We start from the raw sequence: 25,122 nt of genomic DNA on the forward strand, positions 1-25,122 counted from the left end.
GGGTGGGGCTGGCGCCGCAACCCAAAAGAAAGGCGTTTAAATGAAAGGAGAGTCAAGGGATCTCGGGTTACTTTTTCTTTTTTTTCTTTTTAATTGGTCAAAAAGAATGTACCTAGGTAACTCCGTCCCTTCTAATGCCTGGTTTTTCCTAACCCATAAGGCCGCCCATCTCACCCCCGGCCCCACAGAGAAGCAGAGAGAGCCACACCCACTTTTTCCTCCCTCGCCGCTCTTAGGGTCCACCAATCACCGCGCAGCTTACTTTTCACGTCATCATCCGGCGCCCGCAGCTGACGCGTCAGAGACCGTACCACGTGTACTATGTGTTGACTGTCACTTCCACCAGTGGGCTGCAGTTCCTGGACCCGGGGAATTCGGTGTGATCCTGCCGGCCTGAGGCCACTTCCCCGCTGCGATGAGCGCCCTGGGCGCATTGTCTTTTACCCAGCAGGCCTGGGAGCAGGTGTTAGCCAAAGCGAAGCGGGCTCTGGTGTACCTGGACGCCGCCTGTGCTGAGAGCCTGCACTGGAGCTGCGGCTCTGGGCGGCTGCTCGAGGCAGTGGGGGGTCCTGCATGTGACCTACGGGAGTTCGGACCGCAGGCGGCCGGAGGGGGACCCAGACAGCCCAAAGCCGTCTTCGTGCTGAGCTGTCTGCTCAAGGGCCGGACTGTGGAGACCCTGAGGGACATCCTCGGCCGAAGCCACTTTCAGTACTGCGTGGTGGTCACAGCCGTGGGCCACCCCGCCCACCTTACTGCCAGCCACCTGCCGGCCGGGGCAGTGGCTGAGTTGGAAGGGCAGCAGCCGGTGTTCGAGCAGCTGGAAGAGAAGCTTTGTGAGTGGATGGGCAACATGAACTACACGGCCGAGGTACTGCACTCCCCTCTGTTGCTTGCCCCCGTCGCGCCACATCTAGCCTTAACCCCAGCCTTCGCCTCTCTCTTTCCTCTTCTACCCCGGGATCTGAAGCTCCTGAACAGCGAACGGCCTGACAAGAGGAAGCTGGGAAGTCTAGCTGAGGTGGATGCCTCCACCCTGACCCCTGAGCTCCTCCTGCAAATCAGGTGCCTGGTGTCCAGCCTCAGTTCCTTTTGTGAGTATCTCGGCGTCCGGGAGGAATGTTTCTCCGTCGGGACCCTTAGCCGCATTATCGCCTCTGACCTGGCCAACTATGCACCTGCCAAGAACAGGAGAAAGGCCGCTGCAGGCAGGGCATCAGTTGTTTTTGTGGACCGGACCTTGGATCTTACAGGTGAGTAGCGCTGTTATTGCTTGACAATTTCCCACCCATTTTCTGAGGTGCTGAAACTTCCAGAGATCCGAAAAGTTTAGTGGTTTTATGGTCTTAGAAGTCCTATGTAAGTAGCACTCTTCACTCAACGACTTCAAATAGATTTGCAGGCGTCTATGCCCCCACTAGCATCTCCAGGAGAAAGAGAGGACTTTTTATTTCAACCTTATTTGGAGAATACTTGCCAGGGCAACAAGTAGGCATTAATGCTGATTTAAAAAAAAGCGGCAAGAAAACATGTGTTTTCAGTTAGATTATAGAGAAAGGGAAAAGGGTAAAATTCAGTTAGCCTAGTCTTTTGTATTTGGATTGAATGTTAAAGACGAAAACAATAGGTGGGAGTTGAAAAGCGATAATAAACCTTATGCTAATTAGAACTTTCAGCCATAGTTTGATTCATTTCTAAAGTAAGTTGTATAATTTAATTACTGTATAATTTAATCGTGGACAGAAAATTAACAACCAAAATTATAGCAGTATAGTCGTTTGTACATCCAAGAAGCAAAGAAAGTCTTCTAAATAGAAGAATTTGCTGACTTTTTTCTCCATTGTTCACCTTCAGAGGACAGCAATTATGTATTCCATATCAGACCACCAGACACAAAATGTCTGGTTAAATTGGTTTCAATTAACATCCAGAAACAGACGTTGATAAACAGTTCCTTCATTGGTTCAAAAATAAACATTTACAAAGTGTTGAGAAACTGATAAGTTTGTTTGGGATTCATGGATTTAATAAGGAGAACTACTATAAGAGTATGGAAAGTTAGTTTCTAACTTTACTGATAAGAAATTGGCATCTTGTGTCTCACTGTTTAATTCAATGTGGCTGCAGAGAATCACTTGACCAGTATTTCATCTTTCTCCAACTTTGTTACAAGTAACACTCACTTTTTCTCAAGATAATTGTATTTGGAAGAAAACATTTTTCAACATATTTAACTTTTCCACAAAAGATACCATGTAAAATGTTGTTTTTTTTTTTAAATATATTTTCACACAGGGTAAAAATGTGTGATTTTATTAATATATTCATTGTTAAATTGATCACTCATCTCATCTTTTTGTCTTGTATCCAGTTAGGCAAGCATTGTTTTCCTGGCAATTGAGTTCTTTATGCTTTTTCTATCTGGAAAATTCAGATTGCTTTCTTGCTGTACAACTATTTTCATAGTTGGAGCACTATTTGCCGCACATTTCTTATGTGTGTGCCTGTGATTTGCACATGCAGAACAGAGTTGTCATTCCTGTCCTCTAGAACCTTACAATGAAAAATAGACTACAGTGATAATAGAAAACAAAAATATGTACACAAAAGAAGGTAGCTTTATACACTGATTGCCAACTGGGCATACGTTTAAATCAACTAGCTTTCCTTTTCAAAACGCAAATCTCTGGGGGCTATATTTCTGTCTTGAATCAATCAAATAGCAAATAACTATTAATCACCTATGGTATACTAGGCATGGGAGATACAAAAAACAAAAATGAAAGAGTTCCAGAAGAAAAGAAAGGGAGCAAACACCAAAGATGAATTTTCTGGAACTTCGAGGTATTTTTCTGGCCAATACTGAGAAAGGATTGTCGATATGTTATATCAAGATTGTAAGTTATGATATATATACATATATATATATATAGACACACATATATGCATATATACATATATATGCACATATATACACATATATAATATCAAGAATCAGTGTAATTCAATATATATTCATTTTTCTTAGAAGTGAAGAATCTCTGATTTTTAAATTTTATGAGTGGGAGTTATATATGACAGTAGTATCATTAACTCTTTTATACTTCATAACACAAACTCTATAATGGGATAATTCAGGAAATCTTTGAATTGGAGAAGAGAGGATACGTGGTAGATAATGGTTGGAGTAGATGTTCCAAGCACCTTATGCTGTATTAGAGAATCCTGGGTCTGGAGTAAGGAAAGACATGAGTTCAAATTTGGCCTTAGCCCTTAACCAGCTATTTGACCCTGGGCAAGTCACTTAACCTCTTTTTGCTTCAATTTCCTCAACTACGAAATGGAGATAATAACAACACCCACTTTGCCGGGTTGTTTTAAGAATCAAATGAGTTAATTGTAAAAATGCCAATGCCTGGCACATAGTAGGCACTGTAGCTTATTCCCATGCCCCTCCCCTTTTAAGACCTAGAAAGTACTATGAGAATGCTTAGTTTTGCAAGTGGGGAAAGTAATACAGAGGGAGCAATTAATGAGTTTGCTAGGTAGAATTAAGATAAGTGGGAAAGGATTTGTAAGTGGAATGGAAGGTTTTAAAGTCCAATATAGAACATAGAAAAGGATTAGTAGAATATCATTATGCAAGATATGAATCATATCTATTAATTAGGTTAGCTGTAACTTGTAAATTTTGTCTCTTTAAAGTCATACCTTATACTAAAAGATGACATTAGAAGATTTCTTCATATCATTCAATATGATAAGACTATGAGTAGGAAGACTAACAATACAATATTAAGAACTCACATTAATATAGTGGTTTAAGATTTGAGCACTTTTATCATAAGGGAAGTGGTGGTAGGTAGTAGTTATTATTATCATCCCCGTTTTACAGATGAGAAACCTGAGAGTTGGTAAGATTTGTGACTTTTTAGTGTTGCACAGCTATGAAGTGTTAGCTGCCATTCTCTCCTGAGTCCAGGTCTAGTGAGCTTTACTCTACACAAAGGTACTTCTCTAGAACAGGAAGTAGCAAAGGATGGAATGGAATGAGGAGTCCAAGAAGACTTTGAATTTTTCTCTTTTGAAATGCCACTGAAAGGACAGCACCATCGACTGCTGCAGAGAAATTGTGCAATGGGGACAAGTTTGGCAGAAAAAGAAATAGCTCATTTATTGGTGAGATACATCTAATATGAAATATTGGGTGGGAGATGGTGGAAACGTAATGTTGGAGGAGCATTAGGACTACTCTTTTACTGAGAGAATATAGTGCTACTGCTTACTACCTAAGTGGCCCAAGAGTAGTAGAGAAGCAACTTTATCCGGGAAGAAGCTCAGAAGAGGTGCTGGTGACACATGGTACAGATTCTTCCCTAAAAGAGACCACTAATATATAGGCCTTTAGTTCTGAATTGTTGGTGTCTCTTGGTTTCTTTCGGCGCATACAAGGTCTCTCACAAGAACCCTGTGTGTGTTGGTGGAGGAGTGCAAGTTAGGTTTGTGAGTGGACTATAAATGTTTTGATTCTTGCTTCTTTTCCTTTCTATTGAGTAAATGATATGATTATTCGAATCTAGATTTTTGCCTTATCATTTAGCAAATGTTTCATGTTTAAGAGTCAATGATATCATTGTGACCAATTTTATATAAATGGGAAGCACACTGGTGGGGGCTCAGGAAGTACAGTGGTAAGTAGTAAATACTTTTCACACCAATTACCCTGTGGTGACTGAGAGAGAGTGCTAATAGAGTGGTCACATTTATGGCCAGTTCCCTACTCTGAAAAAGCCCTCTATTGTTCAAATTTGCCAGTGTGAGTACAGATTAGAGTGAGTGAACCAGCCCAGAAAAAAAGCAAGGGGATGCAGGTGCTATGTCAGATGCCAAGTCTGCAGGCTACACCATCTCAGTGACTTGGTGCCGTAGCCGTACTACACCAGTTAGAGAACAATATAGCTTCAATGTACTCTGTCTTGGTCAGACTATATCTGGAGTATTGTGTACAGCTCTGAGTGCTCTATTTCAGAAGAATTATTTCAATTTTTCTAGTGCCTCCCTACTCAACCGTGACGTTTATCTCACTGGTGTAACCATCAACCTTTTGGTATGTGGTATATTCTAAGTGGGCTATGTGGTGTATTATAAATGGACTTTCTTGTATTTTAATTAGGACAAATCCTCAGACATATTATAGTTAGCTTTATGGACTGGTAATAGGTGAAAATGCTTCAATTAACATTACTTTTGAGCCTGTCTGATGGAGAACAGGTTGGATCGAGTTGAATAGTTCTCCCGTGGGTCTTTTCTTGTTAAATTATAGTCTTCTGCCCCTAGTAGTTGTATACTTTAGTTACCATTTAGAGAATTTGGATAATATGTCAGTCCATCCTTTGTAGAGATATTGCAGAAGAGTTTCATGATGATTCTGTGTCAGTAAATTGGCATCGTAATATATTGGTCTATATCACACTTCATTTGCCTGGATGGGAAAATTGTCAAAACAATTTATGAACTTCATTGATATTTAAATGGACCTGTAAGCTCATTGATCTCATATTGTAGTAATGGAGATTGCAATCAATACGTGCAGGTTCTTTCATCCTGGGACATTTTTATCCATGTTCTCCTGCAAATTCAGTGGTTTCAGCCATGATACTTTCTCTATATTTCTGGACATTTCATAATTACCAGTGGAGTCCACAGAATGTCCATTGGTTATCCCTTCCTCACCTGACGTGACTAGCTCACATTCTGTTCTGTACCTACATCACTCTCATGACATCCTTTATACAGTTTTTCTTGTGAAGTAATTCCCTGATATCATATTTTAGCCTACTTCTACCTACCATGAAACTTCTTCTTTGGGTGGATGTCCACATTAGTTCCCAGTGGGTTTTTGTGTGTGTGTGTGTGTGTGTGTTTTTTATTGACAAAGTAAGGGCTTAGAAGAATTGGAAATAGAGGGGATGCTCATCAATTGGGGAATGGCTGAACAGGTTGTGGTATATGAATGTAATCAAATACCATCGTTCCATAAGAAATGATGAGCTGGAGGATTTCAGAAAAATCTGGAAAGACTGACATGAACTGATGCTAAGTGAAGTGAGGAGAACCAGGAGAACATTGTATGCAGTAACAGTAACATTGTGCAATGACCAACTTTGATAGACTTAGCTATTCTCAGCAATGCAATGATGTAAGACAATTCCAAAAGACTAAAGATGGAAAATGCTATCCACATTCTGAAAAAGAACTATGGACTCTGAGTGCAGATCGAAGCATACTATTTTCTCTCTTCTTTTTTCTTTCATGGTTATTCTTTTTGGTTCTGATTATTTTTTACAACATGACTGATGTGGAAATATGTTTAATATGATTGTACATGTATAACCTGTGTCAGATTACATGTCGTTTTGGGGAGGGGAGGTGAGAGGGAAGAGGAAAATTTAGAACTCCAAATCTCATAAAAGTGAATGTTGAAAACAAAAAATAAATAATCTAAAAAAGAAAAAAAAAACAAAGGGGTTAATAAATACGTATTCACTCATTTATCTAAATTCTTCCCAAACTATAATATTGTGTGATCTATAAACATGTGGTATGTCAACGACAATATTGCTGTTAAAAGAGAGATCTTGATCAATGATTTTCATTTGCTAGAAATTTATATTTGTGTGTCATCTTTTAGTGGTCATCTTACAGAAAGCACTGATCATTCATCTTCTTTAGAGCTCTTAGGCCCTATCTGCCTCCCTTGATAGGTGATTATAATCATCAAGTTCACTTATTCACTTTGTAAACTTTTTAAACACACAGAAAGTTTAGTTTCTTTCGTGAGACATGACTGGCAGATCCTCCTTGTGCCTTTTTGACTTTTAGAGCAGATTTTTGTTCTGCATGGAGACCACCCAGGAAGTTCTGCTTCCTGAGGTCATGGGCCAGCTGCTTCAGCCATTGTTGCACAGATCATTTAATAACTGTTTCATAGGTAGCTTTGCCTGCCAATTGCCTTCTAAGAATAATTAAGAGGTTAGATTTGATTTATGATCACCTAAGTGGCTTGAGCCTTGGTTTCCTCTCCTTTTCCCTTATGACATCTGACATCAGCCAGAAGGTTTTACTAATGGTCTTCATGTTTAAATTCTAAGGTTGAGAGTTGGCAGAGAACTCAGAATTGATTTTTCTGTTATTGGTTTGACTCTTCTAGATTTTAGAAGTATGAAAACTTTTCTCTTGGATTAAATCCAGCAGACTAAGGACTAACCCTTAAAAGATAGAGGGAATGTTGATATCGTGGAAGGATTAAGTGTCTGAATAAGCAGTTCCAAAGACTTAGGATTTATCCATTAAATCCATCATTGCAAAACTCAGAATAACCTTTGGACTTCCTTATGATTTCAGTGGCCAAAACCAACACTTTTTTTTTACTCCCTAGTATGGCAACACATTGAAACACTTTCCTCCCAGAGAGAAAGCTTTGCTACAGTAATCTATATTTTGAAGTGTTATGTGCGAGGCAATGTGGAGCGGTAGATAGAATGCTGGAAAAGAAAACTTGAGTTCAAATCTTTTCTCAGACACTTAGTAGCTGCGTGATCCTGGCCAAGTCACTTAATCTAACACTCAATTTCCTCACCTGTAAAATTGTCATTATAAGAGCATCCTCACAGAGTTATTGTGAGGATCAAATAAGTAAATATATATAATGTTTTGCAAACCTTTAAGTACAATATAAATGTGAGCTATTATCATTACTACCTAAAGTAATCCCAAATTTGTGATAAATTTGATAAAAATAAGCAGCTATGATTTTTAGTACTTGCTGCATTTAAAACAATAACAACAATATGATTTTCCATTCTAAGCATTATAATACCATGACTATAAAAATCACAAGCATAACTTGCTGTCAATAGCATCATACAAAGTAAAACTGCTTTCCTACATATTCATCCTCTTTGTCAGAAGCAAGAATTAGGCAAAAATAAAAGATTATCAGTTAATGTATCTCCTCATAGTATGTTTCTGAAATTTTTTTTAGGTAACTTTTTTTTGGTACCAGTCATTTCTTGATAGGCCATGCCATACCATAGTACAAACCTCTTTGTAACAAAGAAAAACAATTATGCAAAATGGGATGAAAGAGTGACCAGATCTAACAGTAAATGTTAACAGTAACAGTTGTATGCCTCTAAATCCCTCACCTCTCAACTCAGTGGAAGGAAATATCTTTTATCATCTCTTTCTGAGACAGAGATTGGTCTCACATTTAATCAAATTTCAGCTACCTTTTAATGTTTGGTTTTGTTTGTCTAATTGGATAATAATCTATCTAATTATCTCTTGGTCTGCATTCTTTACTCTAGATCAGTTTTTCTGAAATTCTCATTCTAGTAATTTCTTATCATATTCTGCTACCGTAGTTTGTTCATCTGTTCATTTGCTTGAGTCTCACTCTTGCCTTTTTGTGTCCTCTATCTGGTACCCCAAAGCTTGGGCAGAAGTTTCTTTCTCAATGCCTCTGGAGGCCCACACAATTTGAGCTCTCCTGAATGCCCGTGAAATCTAGGTTAAGGATTCTATATATTTGGAAGATCCTCCAAAGTTCCTTATAACAAATATGCATAGTCAAGCAAAACAAATTCCTTCAATGACTGTATACAAAAATATATGCCTCATTCTGCATGTTAAATTCATCACTTCTTGGGCACTTAGTAAGTCAAGCATTTATTAAATCTTACTACATGCTATGCACTATGCTAAGTCTTGAGAATCCAAATCCCAATCCAAAGAAAAAGCTGTCCTTTTCCTTAAGGAGCTTACATTCTAATGGGAGAAAACAACATGAAAAAAATTGAAGCTGAAAAGGAGGGGAGGAGGGGAAGAAAAACAAAGTCATGAAGGAGGTCAAGAGAATGGCTAAGGAAGTTGAGTGTAACCTGGCAAGAAATGAGACATGGCTGGCCTGACCTCCTTGAGTGGAAGTTCTGGTAGGAGCTATCCAATTGAGGGAGAGGCTGCAGAGGTGGAGGGTTCATGATGTAGAATTGAGCATGGAAAAGAAAATCAGAAGTGTAGCCTGGAGAAGAATGTATAGCATGTTTGTTTTCACAGTCTTGTAGCTATTTTAACATTGTTCTCCTGGTTCTTCTCAATTCATTCTTCATCAGCTTATAAAAGGGAAATGATAAATGTTGGAATGCCTGTGGGAAAGCAGACATACTGACCTGTGAAAGGGTTCAACCATCCTAGAAAGCAATTTGTAATTATACACAAAAAGTTGCTAAACAATGAATGCATCCCTTTGACCTAACTATTCCACTGCTAGGCCTAGACCTAAAGGAGATCAAAGAAAGAACCAAAAGACCTATATATGCAAAAATATTTCTATTTTTTAATTAAGATTTTTTATTTTAGTTTATAACACTCAGTTCTGCATGTTTTTGAGTTCCAAATTTTCTTCCCCTTCCTCCCCTGCCTCCTCCCCGCCAAGATGGCATGGAGTCTGATATATGTTCTACATAGCCTTTTGCATTAAACTTATTTACACAATAGTCAAATTGTTGACCAGTGGAATGAATCATGAGAAAGAAGAGACAAAACCAAAAAGAAAGAGAAAAAAAAAAGAGAGGAAATAGTTTGCCTCAATCTGCATTCTGTCTCCATAGTTCTTTTTCTGGATGTAGATCGCTCTTCCCATCATGAGTCCTCTGGAGTTGTCTTTGAACCTTGTATTACTGAGAAGAGCCAAGTCTATCAAAATTAGTCATCACAGAATCAGTATATCTGTGGTCATGTACAATGTTCTCCTGGTTCTGCTCCCCTCACTCAGCATCATATGTAGGTCTTTCCAGGTTATTGTGAAGTCCATATCTTTCCCATTTCTTCTAGCACAATAGTATTCCATTACATTCATATACCATAATTTGTTTAGCCATTCCCCAATTGATGGGCATCCCCTTGATTTTCAATTCTTTGCTACCACAAAAAGAGCTGCTATAAATATTTTTGTACATACAGGCCCCTTCCCACTTGTGTGATCTCTTTGGGATACAGCTCTAGAAGTGGTATTGCTGGGTCAAAGGGTATGCACATTTTCCAAAAATATTTCTAGCAGATCCTTTTGTGATGGCAAAAAACTAGAAACTAAGGGGATGCCCACCACTTGAAGACTGGCCCAGAATCTCACTCCTTCCACTACATTCACTTTTCTGAGCTGCGATGTTTCAGAAGGCATTTTGGTGTCATGGAAAGGACATAAGACTACACTGGAAATTAGAAATTTCTGTTCTAGTCCATTGTTCTGCCTTTATTAACAGTATGGCCTTGGAGAGTTCATTTAAACTAAGTAAGACTTATTTCTTATCAACTGTCAACCACATGCACGGCAGGCAAACCAGCATAGCTGAAGCATCAGGGCACACACACAGAGACAGAGACAGAGACAGTGTGAGAAAGATATGAGGCAGCATGTGCGAGGCTAGTTAAACTACCACTCAGACTCTGATGGAGATAGCCCAGGCCCCTGTACCCAAGAGCCTTGGGAATAAATAGTATTGCTTCTATCACAGTGCCCTTGGATAACATCCTGAGGAGCCATTGTTAAGAGGTAGTCTGGCAGTTGTTTCTGCAGGTGATGTGGCCATAGCTACTGAAGACCCAGAAAAGAAAGTTCTTAACATCAGAGTTTTTGACACTGTCAGATCGTTGAACATCACACCATGACATGATTTTGTCAGTGGACGTAGCCTTAAAGAGGCATTACCATAGGCTCTGCTGCTATGCCCAAAGGTCCGTGGAACTTTTCCATCTGACCTGCAGCTAAAACCTTCAATCTTCATTAGAATGTGAGCAGGGATAGTATTACTTTTCTATTCCCAGTGCTTCACACATAGCAATCGTAATAAATGCTTTATTCACTCATTTCTGTGTCTGTAACATGAATAAATTAGGTGACTTCTAAAGGCCTTTCTAGCTCCAAAATTCTATGATGCTTCTTCTTAGTTGGCAGTGAAACCTTGCACAGTCTTTATTTTACTTGTGAAGAGTGATTATTTTTTTTCACAGAACAGTGTTTTTTCCCCTATTCTCTGACCATCGTCATTCTAATTTTTGTTTCAATAGGAGCAGTTGGACACCATGGAGACAACTTAGTAGAGAAGATGATTTCGTTTCTTCCCAAACTTCCAGGCCACACGAATGATGTGATGGTTAATATGGTGGAACTCACTGCACTCCAGACAAAGGAAGAGAATTATACTATGATAGCACCTGGCTGCTTAGCCCAATCCAAGTAAGATGTGTATCTTGCTTATTTTTCTTCCCGAAGGAGTGTTTCTATGTGATGGGAACATGGAACAAAACTATTCTCTGGATGACAAAATTTTAGTGGGTAGCATTTAAAATAGTTTTCTCTAACTTTGTAATAACTATATCCCATAAACATTCAAATAAATCAAAGTGTAGAATTTCCTAGAAGTACCATTTAGGTGTAATATAAGATTGTTCTTAAGAACACTTAAAGGAGTTGATCTATGACTCTCCATTTTTCAGACATGGAATTTCACAAGCAGTTTAGGTTTTCTTAGTCTTTCTCCTATTATTCACAGCCCACATGGTTCTGGAACTATGTCATAATTTTCTGTGTAAATGATATGTTCTTCTTTTTTAACTTCTAAATATGCTCACTTACTTGGGAGCCATGGAAAGAGGTTACATACTTAGAAAATTCAGTTTTGAAGGGGGGGAATCTTTTTTTTAATTGGATTTTTTATTTTTAGTTTACAACACCTAGTTCTACATGTTGTTGAGTTTCAAATTTTCTTCCCTTCCTTCCCTTCCCCTCTCCCCCCCAAGACAGCATTCAGTCTGATATAGAGTCTATATAAACCTTTGCATTAAACTTATTTACACAGTAGTCAAGTTGCAAAGAAGAATTATGACCCATGGAATGAATCATGAGAGAGAAGAAACAAAACCAAAAAAGATGAGAAAAAAAAAAGAGAACAAACAGTTTGCCTCAGTCTGCATTCAGACTCCACAGTTCTTTCTCTGGATGCAGCTAGCACTTTCCATCATGAGGCCTTTGGAGCTGTCTTTGAGCCTGAAGAGGGAAAATCTGATTCTTCCATCCCCTTTCGTCTCAAATAAATTATGGCCAGAAATGATGTAGATGTAGAAAGAGTCAAATTAGCTTCTCGACCTTCTTCATGGTAGAAATATTACTTCTGAATTGAAAAATACATATTTAGACCTCTTCTTTTATGGTTTTTTAAAAATATTTTTAAACAAAATACTGAATTCTTCTGATTGTAATTTTATCTTTCAGTCACTGAAAGCTTTATAACTTAGGAATCAATAATACCAATGTAGTCGTCAGTTTATTTTGGTCTGCTAACATGTATAACTATTTTGTGGAAAGAGTTAGTCACATTTGAGTGCCTGCTGTAGACATGTGAGTGTCATGAGGAGATACAAAAGAAGGGAAGAGACAGAATTACAGACTTTGACAGTTGAAAGAGATTTTAGCAGCTATCTAGTCAAACCATGCCTGAAAGGAAATCCCGCAAGTGGGCATCTAAGCCTCCCAGAGTCTTTCAGAGGGATCCTTGCCTTGGCGGAGTCTATATGTGCGGTAGAAACATAGGTGAGGGTTGGCAAGTGTCCACCATGCTCCTTATACTGGGCTAGATGCTTTGGAGGAATAGGAAAGAAAGATGACACATGTTTCAATGCCTTCAAGTGTCATAGGAGCCCTGGATTTGGATTTAGAAGACTCTGGTTCAAATCCCAGCCTAACTCCACCTTAGCTGTGTGCATTTGGTCAAGTCATTCCTCTTGGTGATTCCTCATGTTTAAAATTGAAGGAGCTTGTCTAGATGGTGCTTAAGACCCCTGCCGAATACAACATCCTTTAGTGCTAGACTTTGCTCAGACATTGTGGAAGGTGTGACTTTATTTATAACTTCACTTAAGGGTAATGGAAACGGCAATCTGGGAATGGGGGTGGGGCAGGGGAAAGGAACAGCATAAGCAAAGGCTGAGAAAGATATAAGGATGAGGAAGGAAAGGGACCAGCTCTAATGGAGCAGAGGATTCATATTTCTCGTGGGTGGGACAGAGAAAGCAGGGCCAGATTACCGAGGGCCTGTAAGCTGGTTCTACTTGATCATACAGGCAGTGGGAACCCTTTGTGGGTTCTTGGTCAGGGAATGACCTGAAGAAACTGATGGTTTACAAAGAGAGAGAGACAGAATTTGACTGTCCGTGCTAATGATAAAGAGACATGATACCAGATGATAGCTAATCTCTAGATCATTTCTAGGACTTTGAAAGGTAGTGAAGAAAACACATTCAAGTAGTCTTACCATCTTCTTGTCGGATTTTGATCCCTTTCTTGCTTATCTGCTAATGTAAGTGGCCTGAGTGGTTTGTGGAGTATCTTGAATGATATGATCCATAATTTTGATTTCATATGAGACACAATTTACAGCCACTTTTGCTTTAAGTAAGGGATTAAATCAGTGTCTAAGGAGAAGGGTTCTTACTTCTATAGTAGATTAGATTAATGCCACTGAAAATAGTCCAATTTAGAAACTATTGGAATGGTTTACAAGCCCCAAGTAGTTGGGGTTTCAGTTAAGGTTTTGTTCTTGGGAATGAAAAAGAAGTGATAGATCTGAGAAATTTTACAAAAGAAGAAACAAAAGGACTTGGTGATATGCTTGCTGAAGTGGGACACAGGAGTCAGAATCAAAGACCTGGAAGAGAGTCTTAGAGGTCATCTCGACCAGGGCTTCTTAAACTTTTTCCACTCTTGACCCCTTCAGCACTTCTTAAACTGTGGGTTGTGACAGACTAACCTGAACAAATGAATGAATGAAAATTGCATTTATCAAGCATTTAATAATTAAGTATTAATAAGCACTGTACTAAGGTGTGGGGATACAAATAGAAAAGTAAGGCAGTCTCTTGGGTAAGGCAACACATTGAAAGTTTAGGGTGCAATGGAGAACCAGATAAAATTGAAGGAACTCGTCTAGATGATTCTTAAGACCCCTGCCAAATACAACATCCTGTAATACTAGACTTTGGCCAGACATTGTGGAAGGTGTGTAACTTTATTTATAACTTCACTTAAGGGTGAGGGAAATGGCAATCTGGAAAGGGGGAGTGGGGCAGGGGATTCTCATGCAAACTAGCCAACTCCAGAACAGTAACTTGTTCTCTTGCCACCTGAGGCCCTCCAGCTTGCTCTTCTAAAGCAGAGCCCGAATGCTGTAGCACAGAAAAATGCCCATGCCCACCAGCTAACTCCCTTTCCATCTGAGTTTTCTCCTTCAGCAGTTTGTCTTTGCTTTCACAGATAAGGCGACAGCCTGTTAGTAAAATCCAGCCTCTCCTACACACCGCTGCCAGTTCTTTCCCTGGTTCTATTTCTTTCTAAATCTCTGGGTTCTCCCTTCTGTAGCTTCAGTTTCCAGTTTTCACCGTGTCTAGTGCTTTTAGCCCGTTCTTTTGCAGGGAGGAATAAGGTAAATCCTCCCATCCTGGGATGTCCATTTCTTCCTCTAAAGCTCTCCTGCCTCCAAATAGAGATCTGATATTTCACAAACCTGTTCGTGATGCCAAATGTAACGCCAGTGTGATATTCACAGTGCTAACCGTGACTATGAATATGCTGGCATAGTTCTGAATTGCAAAATATAACAGACTCTCTATATGGAAGATAGAACCAAAACATTTATTCAAACACCAGAAAGTCAATTCCATCATAGCAACAAAGAATTCTATACACAATAACAATGCAGAGGGCACCACCATTCCCAAGCCTTCCCCCTGCTAGGGCCTTCCCACAAACAGAAACTCATAGCTAGCTGCTTCCTCTCTCTTCTTCAGCTCTAACTGCTCTGACCAACTGAAGCAGGTGACTTAAGCAGATCACATGGGCCTGTTAATGGATGGAAAGATCTTCAAATTTACTTTACCATTACATAGGGCTCTCATACAATGGAAAAAGTGTCCTAAGACTGAAATGACCTTTAATAATAGTGGCATGAGCCTTCCTTGGTCCTCTTTGCCTGGGAAGAGCTTCAAGGGAACATATCCAGACTAATGAGGTTCTTCTCTGTCTCAGCTTTCTTCTCAATTGTTTTTTTTTCTTTTCTTTTTTCTGGGTTATAATGAAAAGTTTCTTACTTTCCATCAAAGAAGACCCAAATTTCAAACCTTGGGGAATCTAAAGAGAGCGGCACCATTGATGGTAATTACCACCATTGGTAATATGACTGTTAGTAAAGGGCTGATGAATTAGGGGAGATAATTCCATTGCAAAAGAGCTATGAAAACAAATCACAGCTTTCTTTGCATATGCTTCTGTAAAAAAAAATCAGAAACCCTTTAAGAAAATGGGGGACAAGGAGAACAAAATGCATTGAGATGAAAAACAGATGGACACTGTTGCTGGAGAGTGATATGCTTGTCCATAAAAACAGCTTAATGAAGTAAAAGTATCCAATTGTGATATAAACACTGATAGTTTAAAATTATCCCTGATGTAATCCTTATAATAAATACTCTCTACTTTCTCTAGAATTTTTAGAAACTCTAACTGGCTAAGCAAAATGAACAGATTAAAAATGAAAATAAAATGGAACAATGAACTAGGTCTCTCCCTGTCCATCTGCATCTCTGGCTTATCTAGAGTATTTGGAGCATGTGCTGAAAGCAGCCATTCCCCTGTCCCATGTGGACTCTCAGATGGAATTGGCCCTGTTCCCTGCCTCATCTCTGTTCTCTTTGGCCTGCTTTCCATTCTTGATTGGACTTGGACCCATCCTGACTCCATAGCTACACTCCCTACTTCTGCAGACAGTCCTATAGGCTGCTGTTCAACTCCGTTAAGCTACTGCCATTGCTTGTCACAACACTAAGGTCCACTTCCTCCACCTACCTTGAATCATTGAGCTGGCATGCCAGTTAATCCAGAGAAGATGAATAGGGTCAAGGAGCTGGCCGAAGCCCAAATGGAGTCATAGAAAGGGATCAAAGAGGCCGCCTAGCCCAACCTGTACCTCTACAGGAATTCTCCCGCAACATCTCTAAGAAGTAGTCAGGCAGCCTTTCTTTGAAGTCCTCCAGCAAAGGGTAACCCTGCCTCCTGAGGCAGTCCATCCCACTTTTGGATGGCTCTGATTGGGAGGAAGTTTTTCCTTACATTAAATCTGAATCTGCCTCTTTACAGTGTCTACTTACTGTTCCCAGGCCTGCCTGAGGAGTCCAAGGAGAACAAATTCAGTGTTTCTTCCAGGGGATAGACCTTCAGGTATTTTAAAGCAATTAGCATGTGTGTTGTCATCCCCTCCTCCCCTCTCCCCACCCCAACCCAGACTCAGGATGATAGGGGGTGTGCTTGGGAGAGGGATTTGGAAGTAATAATAGTAATAATAATAGCCTATGATTATATGACTCTTTAAGGTTTAAAAAGCACTTTCCTCTTAAGGTTGGTGGTGCCAATATTATGCAGATTTGTTTGTTTGTTTTACTCGACCTGTAATTTCATTGGTTTGGAGAAGGTTCAAGGGAGGAACCTCCTCTACCAGAGCCCAGCAGCATCTTCTTTGCCACTTCAAGTCCTGGAGGGTTGTGTGGGGCACTGAGAGGGCTTTGTTTGCAGTCACACAACCAGTGCATATCTGAGGGGAGACCTGACCCTCCATCCTCCTAGTTCTGCACCCAGCTCGCTGTCCATTACACTCTACTGCCTCTCATTTCCATCTTGAACAGAAACTAAGGTCCAGAAGTTAAGTGACTTGCCCACGGATTCCCAGCTAGTTAATATCAGAGAGCTGTAATTCAGACTCCCGGCTCTCCTGGCTTCCATTTCAGATTTCTTTCCACTACAGGTCAGTTGTCTCTTTTATATTGTCCTGCGTTCCAGGGATGGTGATGATGATAATGATGATGATGACCACAGCAAAGGATGACCATACTTATGGCTTATGTTTGCAACTATCTTATAAGCTTCTTTAGGTCAGGGACCATGTCATATTCCTTTTCCGTGCTCCTCAGTACTTCTCATGGTGCTTCTCTGTACATTGTAGATGTTCAGTTACTATTTGGCCAAGTCACTTAACCTCTGTCTGCCTTGGTTCCTCAACTGTAAAATGAGGATAATAATGCCACCTACCTGCCAGGATTATTGTGAATGTCAAAGGAGGTGATATTTGACATACTGCCTGGCACTTGGTAGATACTTAGTAAGTACTCATTTCCTTCTTTCCTTCTCTGAAAGGAGGTAGGTGTTATATTTTATTATCAGCCCTCTGGTCATTTCATTATCAGAGTTCTTAAGTCTTTCAAAGCTGTTTATCTTGACAGTGTTGTTATATAAATTATTCTCTTGGTTTTTCTCACATCATAATGTGAGAAGTTCATATAAATCTTCCCTGGTTTCTCAGAAACCATCTCTTTCGTAATTTGTTATGGAACAATAGTATTATATTATGCTGCAGCGGTTAATTGAGAAACATGCATCAATGGTTCCAATTTGATGAGTGAGGAAAGTGTTAGTTGTTTTCCTTTGACAGAAAGATTAATTTTTACAGTGTTACAAAAAATAAACCATGGCCTGAATTAATTGCTTTACTAAATAGATCCTCTTAGCCCAAAAGAATTGCTGTTCACAGCAATGTGTTTATTCCAAGTTCACTGGTATTTAAAATTTTATAAAACCTCAACTGTTAATATAAATAGCATCCTCTTTTTGAAAAGTGATTTTTCTTGATTTAGGTTCTCAGAAATGCTGATTTGAATTAAAATTCAACTACAAATAACATTTTTTGGCTTTGTCTGTTAAGATGTGTCTTTAAACATCATATAAATATTTACTCATTTTGTGGCAAGTGGAGATTGTTTTCCCTTAAATGCTTTAGGATGGAATCTCCAGTCTCCACTGGTGCATTTCAGTGTAGTAGGAGAGCAATGCTCTGGAGGTAAAGTTGGTATTAGTCCCATAGTACTGGAGCTGTTTCAATCCCCTTAATTACCTCTCTGCTCCATCCCTGAAAAAATATCACTGCGTTGTTCTTTTCAAATAAACACTGCATCTTATTTGGGAGAAAGACCTGTACCTCCACCCCTCACAGATTACTGTATTTTTGAGCTATAGCTCTCCAGAAGAAACATCTGGGCTCAGTTATGGGTTTAGCAAACAGAATTAATGAATAATTTATGGCTGGCGTGGTGAAGTAAAGCAGGGTTCTTTTCTTAAAGCTGAGGAAAAACAAACCACTTGAAAGATTTAAATGAAAATTTTACATGCCAGATGTTGTTTAAGTTCTATATCTTGATAAAGGATTGAAAAGTTTAAAAGATTTCTTTTTCAAAAAATTCTTTTTCACTGGTCTACAGAAATTTAGAGAAACAGAATTGAAAGGTAGTCATTCTGGTTATGTAATTGTTTACACATTGCGGCCCTGTCACGGATCTCTGCTTGGTGAGGATGTTGAAGGGAGCCATAGAATCTTTTTCTCATTTACAGATTTGAAATGGCTTATGCTGTATATGTTGTGAAGGCCCTGAGCTGGATCAGTGTGGTACAAGTGCACACAATTTAAGTGGAAATAATTATTCATTCCAACAAAGTTTGGAACTCTCTGGAGTTCCTTAAAGAAGCAAAGTGGGTACTGGAAGTGGCTCAGTCCCTTTGGATGCTGCTTCCAGCATTTTATCATTCGGCTTTTGTCATTACTTTTTAAAGGCCAGTACTAAGTCTAGATTCTGTCTGTGAATCTATGAACGTTTGTCACCAATAAGAGAGTCATGATCTCAAGTTAAGGCAGTGCAGCATTTCTAAACTGGTGTGTTGGGGCATACTTGTGTATCTCACAGACCGTAATATAGGTAGGTTTCAAGAAGCCAGACTTTCCTTGTATTTTTGATGGTTACAGCTCCTGTCATGGACCACTTGCTCTTCCTTTTTTGCTGTGGTGCCTCATAGCCGATATGCCCTTTCCCTATTACCACATGTATTGTGTTGGGACATGGGCAGTAGAAAAAGTTGTTTGGGCAAGAGTCAGGACCAGTAGAGATCTGGGGATGTGTCAGAGTATGGAATCAATGGCCTTGGTTTTGGCGGGGTCAGTTCCCTAGTAGGACTAGATGTCAAAAACAATCCAAAGATCTGGAGGCTCTCAAGGAGGTTCATACAGGGGTCAGGGAGCCTGGTCCAGGAAGAGACCAGAGTATAAGATAATGTTGATAATAATACCTTTCATTTGTATAGCATTTTATAGCTTTTATACATTATCTCATTTGAGACTCAAAACCATTGTATGACAAGCAGATTAAGCTTTATTTTACCACTTGTCAAATTGGGGTAATTGAGGCTTAGAAAAGTTAAGTGAGTTGCTCAAAGTTACCAAGCTACTTAATAGTAGAGATAGAGTCTTAAAGGAGTTGGGACTTTTGATGTTTCTTTCAGTGTGGTTTTTTTTTTTACCCTATATGATATAACTTAGTGTTTCAACAATTTAGTTAGCAGCTGCTATGGGAATGAAAGACCCACACAAGCCCAACAACAAGAAAGCTGCCAGCATACGTTCTTTGATCTGCTTTACTAAGGAAAGTAATGTTAAGGGGTTAGCAATCTCAGTTTAATCGAACACAGAAATATCATTCACTTAGTTCAGGAGGAAAAGGCAGCACCCTGAACATCAGAGCAAATACAAACAAATTACAAACATCAGCAGACAGACTTTGTCTGATTCAAATCTCAATGCATAGTTACCAGGGTTTAACAAAGTCCCAACATCCAGGTTTACAAGCTGGACTCTTAACTACAGCTACCCAGAATCTCCACATCAACATACCTCCAAGAGTGAGAGCCCCTAGGGGGAATGCCAGCCTCTGGGTTTATGTATCTTGTTCAGGGTCTATATGTTTTGTTCAGGGTCAAAGGTGAGTCACACATGCGACTCACCCATGTGACCTAAAAGCATCACAAAAATGAGACTTAAACCCACATGGTCTAAAAGCCTCTGATGTCATAAACATGTCACTCAAACCCGTGTAAACTAGGTTTTCCCTTGGAGCAAGGAGGTCATCAAGGACTCCTAATTTAATCAAGGAAACAAAGGCCAAATTCTTCAAGGGCACTTGGTTGAATAAGTGCTAAAAGCCCTCCTTAATTACCAATATACTTAGTGATCCTAAGTACACACACAAAGGTGCCTCTCCTCAAGGTGAGGAGTATTACATTCTCCTGGAGTGTTCCAACATTTAAACAAATCAGAATATGCACAATAATTTGAAGGGGAGAAAGAGAAAACTTAACAAGTACTTCGATCTGATCAGGAAAGGCTTCCCATTGGAGATGGCACATGAGCTAACCCTTGAACATTTGACTCAATGAAGCCAAATAACCACTGCCACTCTATTCTGTCTTCCTCATCTTCGCCACCACTACCACCATCACCACCGTCTTCTTGTCCTTCTTCATTTTCTTCTTCCTCTTCTCTTCATCCTCTTTTTCCTCCTCCTATTCCTTCTCCTTTTCTCCTTGTTCTCCTCCTTTGCTTGTTCCTTTTCTTCCTCTTTGTCTTTCTCTGTATAATCCTTTAGAAAAAGTCTATCTCCCCTTTGCCTTTTCAACCAGGGTACTTACTCCCTACCCATTTTCCCATGTCAAGGCATCTCTATCCCCCTCTCAGCTTCCTCCATGTTCTCTAAAATGAATTTAAAATGAAAAAGTATGCTTTGAAGAAAAGAGTTGGGAAGGGGAAGTATGAGATTACAAGGATAGTGAACCCCTTTTAGGGTACTGAATTGGGTACAACAAAAGAAATTACATGAATTTGTAAGTATTTTGATTTTTAACAGCATTTTCACTTTTCAGCTATGTTCTCTGCAGTGCATTTTCAATTCCCCTCTTACAACATCTTTTCTTTTCTTAATCATATGTATTTCAGCAGGTTGATTTATATTTTGATGGCTTCCTGGATTCAGTTTATTTTTCTTTTGCATTCTTGGAAGGTTTTACTTTTCTCCTGTGTATATAGTTTGGAACAGTATGGTATTTTGGTAAAATACAACTCAAACATTGAACATATATTTTGAAGTGAGATATATCTTTTAAAACAGTTTAAATAACATTTAACTAGCAATTGGCTACTTTAAAATACTTTTTTTTTTATGAAAATGTTTGGAACAGTGAAAACGTTTAACATTTAGAATTTTTGCCCATAGGAATTCAACTGATAATATTGTCTAAGGTTCTTAGACATTTTTACATAGATTAGGATAATTAAGTCACCTGAAGTTGTATTCGTAAAAATAAACAGTTCAAAACATTGCAGTCTCATTGCACCAGTGTAATAGAAATAGCTGACATTTATATAGGGCTTTAAGGTTTACAAAATGCCCTACACACGGTATTTCCTTTGATCTTCACCACAATGAAGGAGAAACCGTGGCTCAAACTGATTCAGTAACTTGGCCAGGGTCATGGAGATAGAAAGCTTCAGAGGTAGTTCTTGATGGTAATGAGGTATAAGAGTAGGACCCCACCCCCCACCCCCGATTCCTAGGAATAGTGTCTATGGAGGCCACATCTAGGAAAAGCTCTCCTCTTCATTATTGCTTGAAATGGTCATGATTTTAGGGTCTTTGATTTATAATATCATTTGTATTTGTTAGGCGTTTTCATTTGAGAGAATGATGTTTGTAAAATTGAGGTGAGGAAGGTCTGTGTACAATACACTGAAATCCATTTGTTAAACAAAAACTATGTTTGATGTCAGTAGTCAGCTAAAGCCAACTGAAGAGGCTTTACCTCCTAAATGCCAGCCTAACTTGTTGGCTAATCCCTTCACTAGTTGGATGCTGCCAGTCCTGTATCTTTATTGTTAGAGAATACCCACCTTCAGGGCACAATTGAAAATAGGAAAAGAAGAGAGAAAATTGCTGATAAGACTAAATCTGGATAATAGGGAGGATATTGGCTATAATGTAGAAATAAGAATAACTATAGTGAAGCTGACCATGGGAAAAAGTAACTGGTAAGAAGATCAAGAATGGTACTTGGTGGCTCACATGTTTATATCCAATAACTAGAGCACAGACAATAAAGAGCTTGTGATTTTTGGCACAAGGAGGTGAGTATTCCTTTGTAGACTTGGTAGGTAGCAGATCACAGCAAACCACCCTTTTATAGAATGTGGAAGTTTCCAGTGGTTTTCTGTGAGCTAAGCATTTGTTATTAGTCCCATTTTACAGCTGGGGAAATGTAGGCTTAGGGAAGTAGTGAATTGCCCAGAGTCGCAGAGCTACTGAATGGCAAAGCCTAGACTCGGACCTAGGTCTTCTGATCCTAAGTCCCAAATAGCTGTACTATGCCAAAATGGAACATGATGGTGAGTGATGAGGTGCAGATAATGGGGGAAGCAAACAAATTACCATAGGCTGCCCGGCTAGATGGAAGAAATGGATAAGGAATTCCTGACACAGATCCTGAAACTGGCAGAGATATATAATATGGTACTTATGTGAGACTTTGGGTATCCAGACATGTATTAGAAGTTTCATTTTATTAAAAGCAGACCATCTGATAAAGCCTTGAGTTGCCTTGCTAAAATTTTCTTCTCCCTCAAGGTCAAACAAGTGAGGAGGGGAACTTAATTCTGACTAACAAGGAGAAACCGACAGGTAGTAGAAGTGAGGGGGAATGAAGAGAAAATGACTGTCATTTTGGGTTTGTGAAAAACAAGGAGGGAAATGCTGTGCATTACTGTGTACTCTAGGTTTTAGGAAAGTTGGTTTTTGTAAACTTCAGAAAACAGTTGTGATCCAGTGCCCTGAGAGAAGAAGACTAAAGGAGAATGAGAGGGTCTCAAAAATTAAATTATGAGGATTGGAACAAATTTTCCCAATAATGAAGAAAAGGGGAGTCACCTAAGGAGATAAAGGAGATAAGGGGGTAATGGTCTCCAATTTTAAAAGGACAGGGACAAAAGATGGAAGTAAGATTATATAATCAAAGACAAGCCTGGCATGGCTATGGAATAGTATCAGAACAGCTAAGGCCCATAATGAATCGTGGCTTCTGAAAAAGCCTGCTGACAACATAAAAAAGTTTTGGCTATGCTTGAGGCAAGAAGACAAGCAGACAGGTGATCTGTGGAACTCAATTCAGGTTTTTCTCCAAAAAATATGCCTTTATGACTTCTGTTGATGCTTTGTTGAATACCCAGGCAACAATCCTCTGACTTTGGGAAACATCATGTGGTGTGCCAGACTTGCCACTAGCCTTCACATTGAGGGGGAAGCGTCTACTCACTGCAAGACTGTAGGTTTTCTCGGTGACTTCCCTTCCTCACATATTCCATGAGAATGAATAAATGATATTTTAATTTTTTTTTGGTAATTGGAACACTAATGTTCATGATGTGAATCTGAAGTATATTGTTTATACTTTCTAAAGCTGAGAAGGCGATAATGTCTCCTTGCTACTGTAGCATTGTAGTCTCAAACTACCACTAACATTGGAACCCTTTCAGGGGCCGGAGGAGGAGGGGTGAGTGGACTGAGGCAGCTCCAACCCGCTATTCCGTCGTTCTGTGGCAGACCTTCCCTTTTGTGCAGAGGTCTTCCTTCACTTCCAGGAAGTAGAATACACTTAGTCCATAAATTGTGGTGGCCAGGCAAATGTATTTCCATTTCTTGATCTAGGGCTAAAACTGTCTTGCCCCACACCTATTCAGCTGCAGCTGAATGATACTATCATGACACCACCGTGAAAGGATGCTTTCCTCGGCTTATTTCTCAAATGAGACAAAATGTCTGTCACTGACATGTTTTGCTTTCTTCATCACCACCTCAAGACGTTTTTCCTGACCTACCATCACTGGTTTTGGACCTTCTGGCCTTAGGCTCAGTTCACAGCATCCTGTGTAAGCCCTCTCCCTTTGGGAGCTCCCGGCTTTGACCTTAGCCCAGCTTTTTTGTTACCTACTTTAATTCTGGCTTGGACCTTTTGCTGTCAGGCTTAGTTCCTTGTTCCAGGGTAGGGCAGTGGAAAGATTGTTGGTCTTGGAGAGCCTACGTCTAGTTTCTTCTTCACCTCCCTGCGCCTTACCTTCAGGTTCTGTCAAATAGTATTCCTGGTACTTGCATAACACACTCACAGGGTTATTGTGATGGAAACTCTTTTGCTATTCGGTTCGAGAGTCATTATGCTGATGCTTGTAATTGTTGTCATTGTTCATGCCTAATGCACAGAACCTTGGTGACCTTCTAACTTTGATTTTCCGCAGGCTGTCTGTTTACCTACATGCATGTTAGTTTGCATAGTATTCTCTTCTCTCACAGTGTGTCCTCTTCTGTGGCCCTTCCATTACCCACAGTCTCTCCAGCACCAATATGTGCCCACTTGCTCTTCCTTCTCATTAGGGGTAGGAGCCTGACAGAACCAGCGCATTCATGAGAAGAGCAATAGGAAGACAAAGAAGAGGAAGGAGACAGAGAAGGAGGAGGAAGACGAAGTTGAAGACAGACAAGAAGATGAAAATGAAAAGGAGGGGCTTCTGTGTTATTTGCATGAGTCTAAAGCTTCATTACCTTCTTAACTTCCCTTTATATGGGACCCATGTCTACTTGACGAATCCATGTGGCAATACTTTCATATCTGTGGGATTTTGAGCAAGTCATGTCACCTGTCTAAGGCTCAATTTTGTCACCCATAGAAAAAAGAATTGGGCTAATTGGCTTCTATCATCCTCTCTACCTCTGACTCCAGAATTCTGTGCCATTATCAGAAAAATACAAATAATACAATTAAAAAAGAGACTTCTTGATATTTTAGCCAAGTGTTTGTGGCAGTGATTGCCAAGAGTAAATTGTGTTCCTCTTTCCCTTCAGCTGACAGGTTCTAGTGAATGTTAGTGTCATAGAAAATGAATAAGCCTAAACAGATGTGGAAGGGAGAGTACACGACTCGGTTTTCTTTAAACCAGTATAAAGCACAGTTTAATTTCACTGTTGACATTTTATTGCATCATTTAAAACTTGTTTTCTTAGAGATATAAATAAACCTGAGCATCTTGTCAAAAATACTGATCACAT

General features: G+C 39.5%; 1 protein-coding gene across 3 annotated transcripts in view; it reads left to right on the top strand.

The window, feature by feature from the left end:
• The first annotated feature begins 300 nt into the window (after nucleotides 1–300).
• Nucleotides 301–25,122, top strand: part of SCFD2 (sec1 family domain containing 2) — a 434,090-nt gene continuing 409,268 nt past the window's right edge. For 2 of the 3 annotated variants that reach the window (XM_036765461.1, XM_036765463.1), the window contains exons 1-2: nucleotides 341–1,253; nucleotides 11,128–11,296. In XM_036765461.1, coding sequence (XP_036621356.1) covers nucleotides 416–1,253; nucleotides 11,128–11,296 — 1,007 coding nt within the window. In that variant the 5' untranslated portion in view covers nucleotides 341–415. Of the gene's footprint in view, nucleotides 1,254–11,127; nucleotides 11,297–25,122 lie in introns of all 3 variants that reach the window. The other variant, XM_036765462.1, reaches the window with a different exon arrangement.

This window comes from Trichosurus vulpecula, chromosome 6 (assembly GCF_011100635.1).
Source record: "Trichosurus vulpecula isolate mTriVul1 chromosome 6, mTriVul1.pri, whole genome shotgun sequence".
NCBI lineage: Eukaryota > Metazoa > Chordata > Mammalia > Diprotodontia > Phalangeridae > Trichosurus > Trichosurus vulpecula.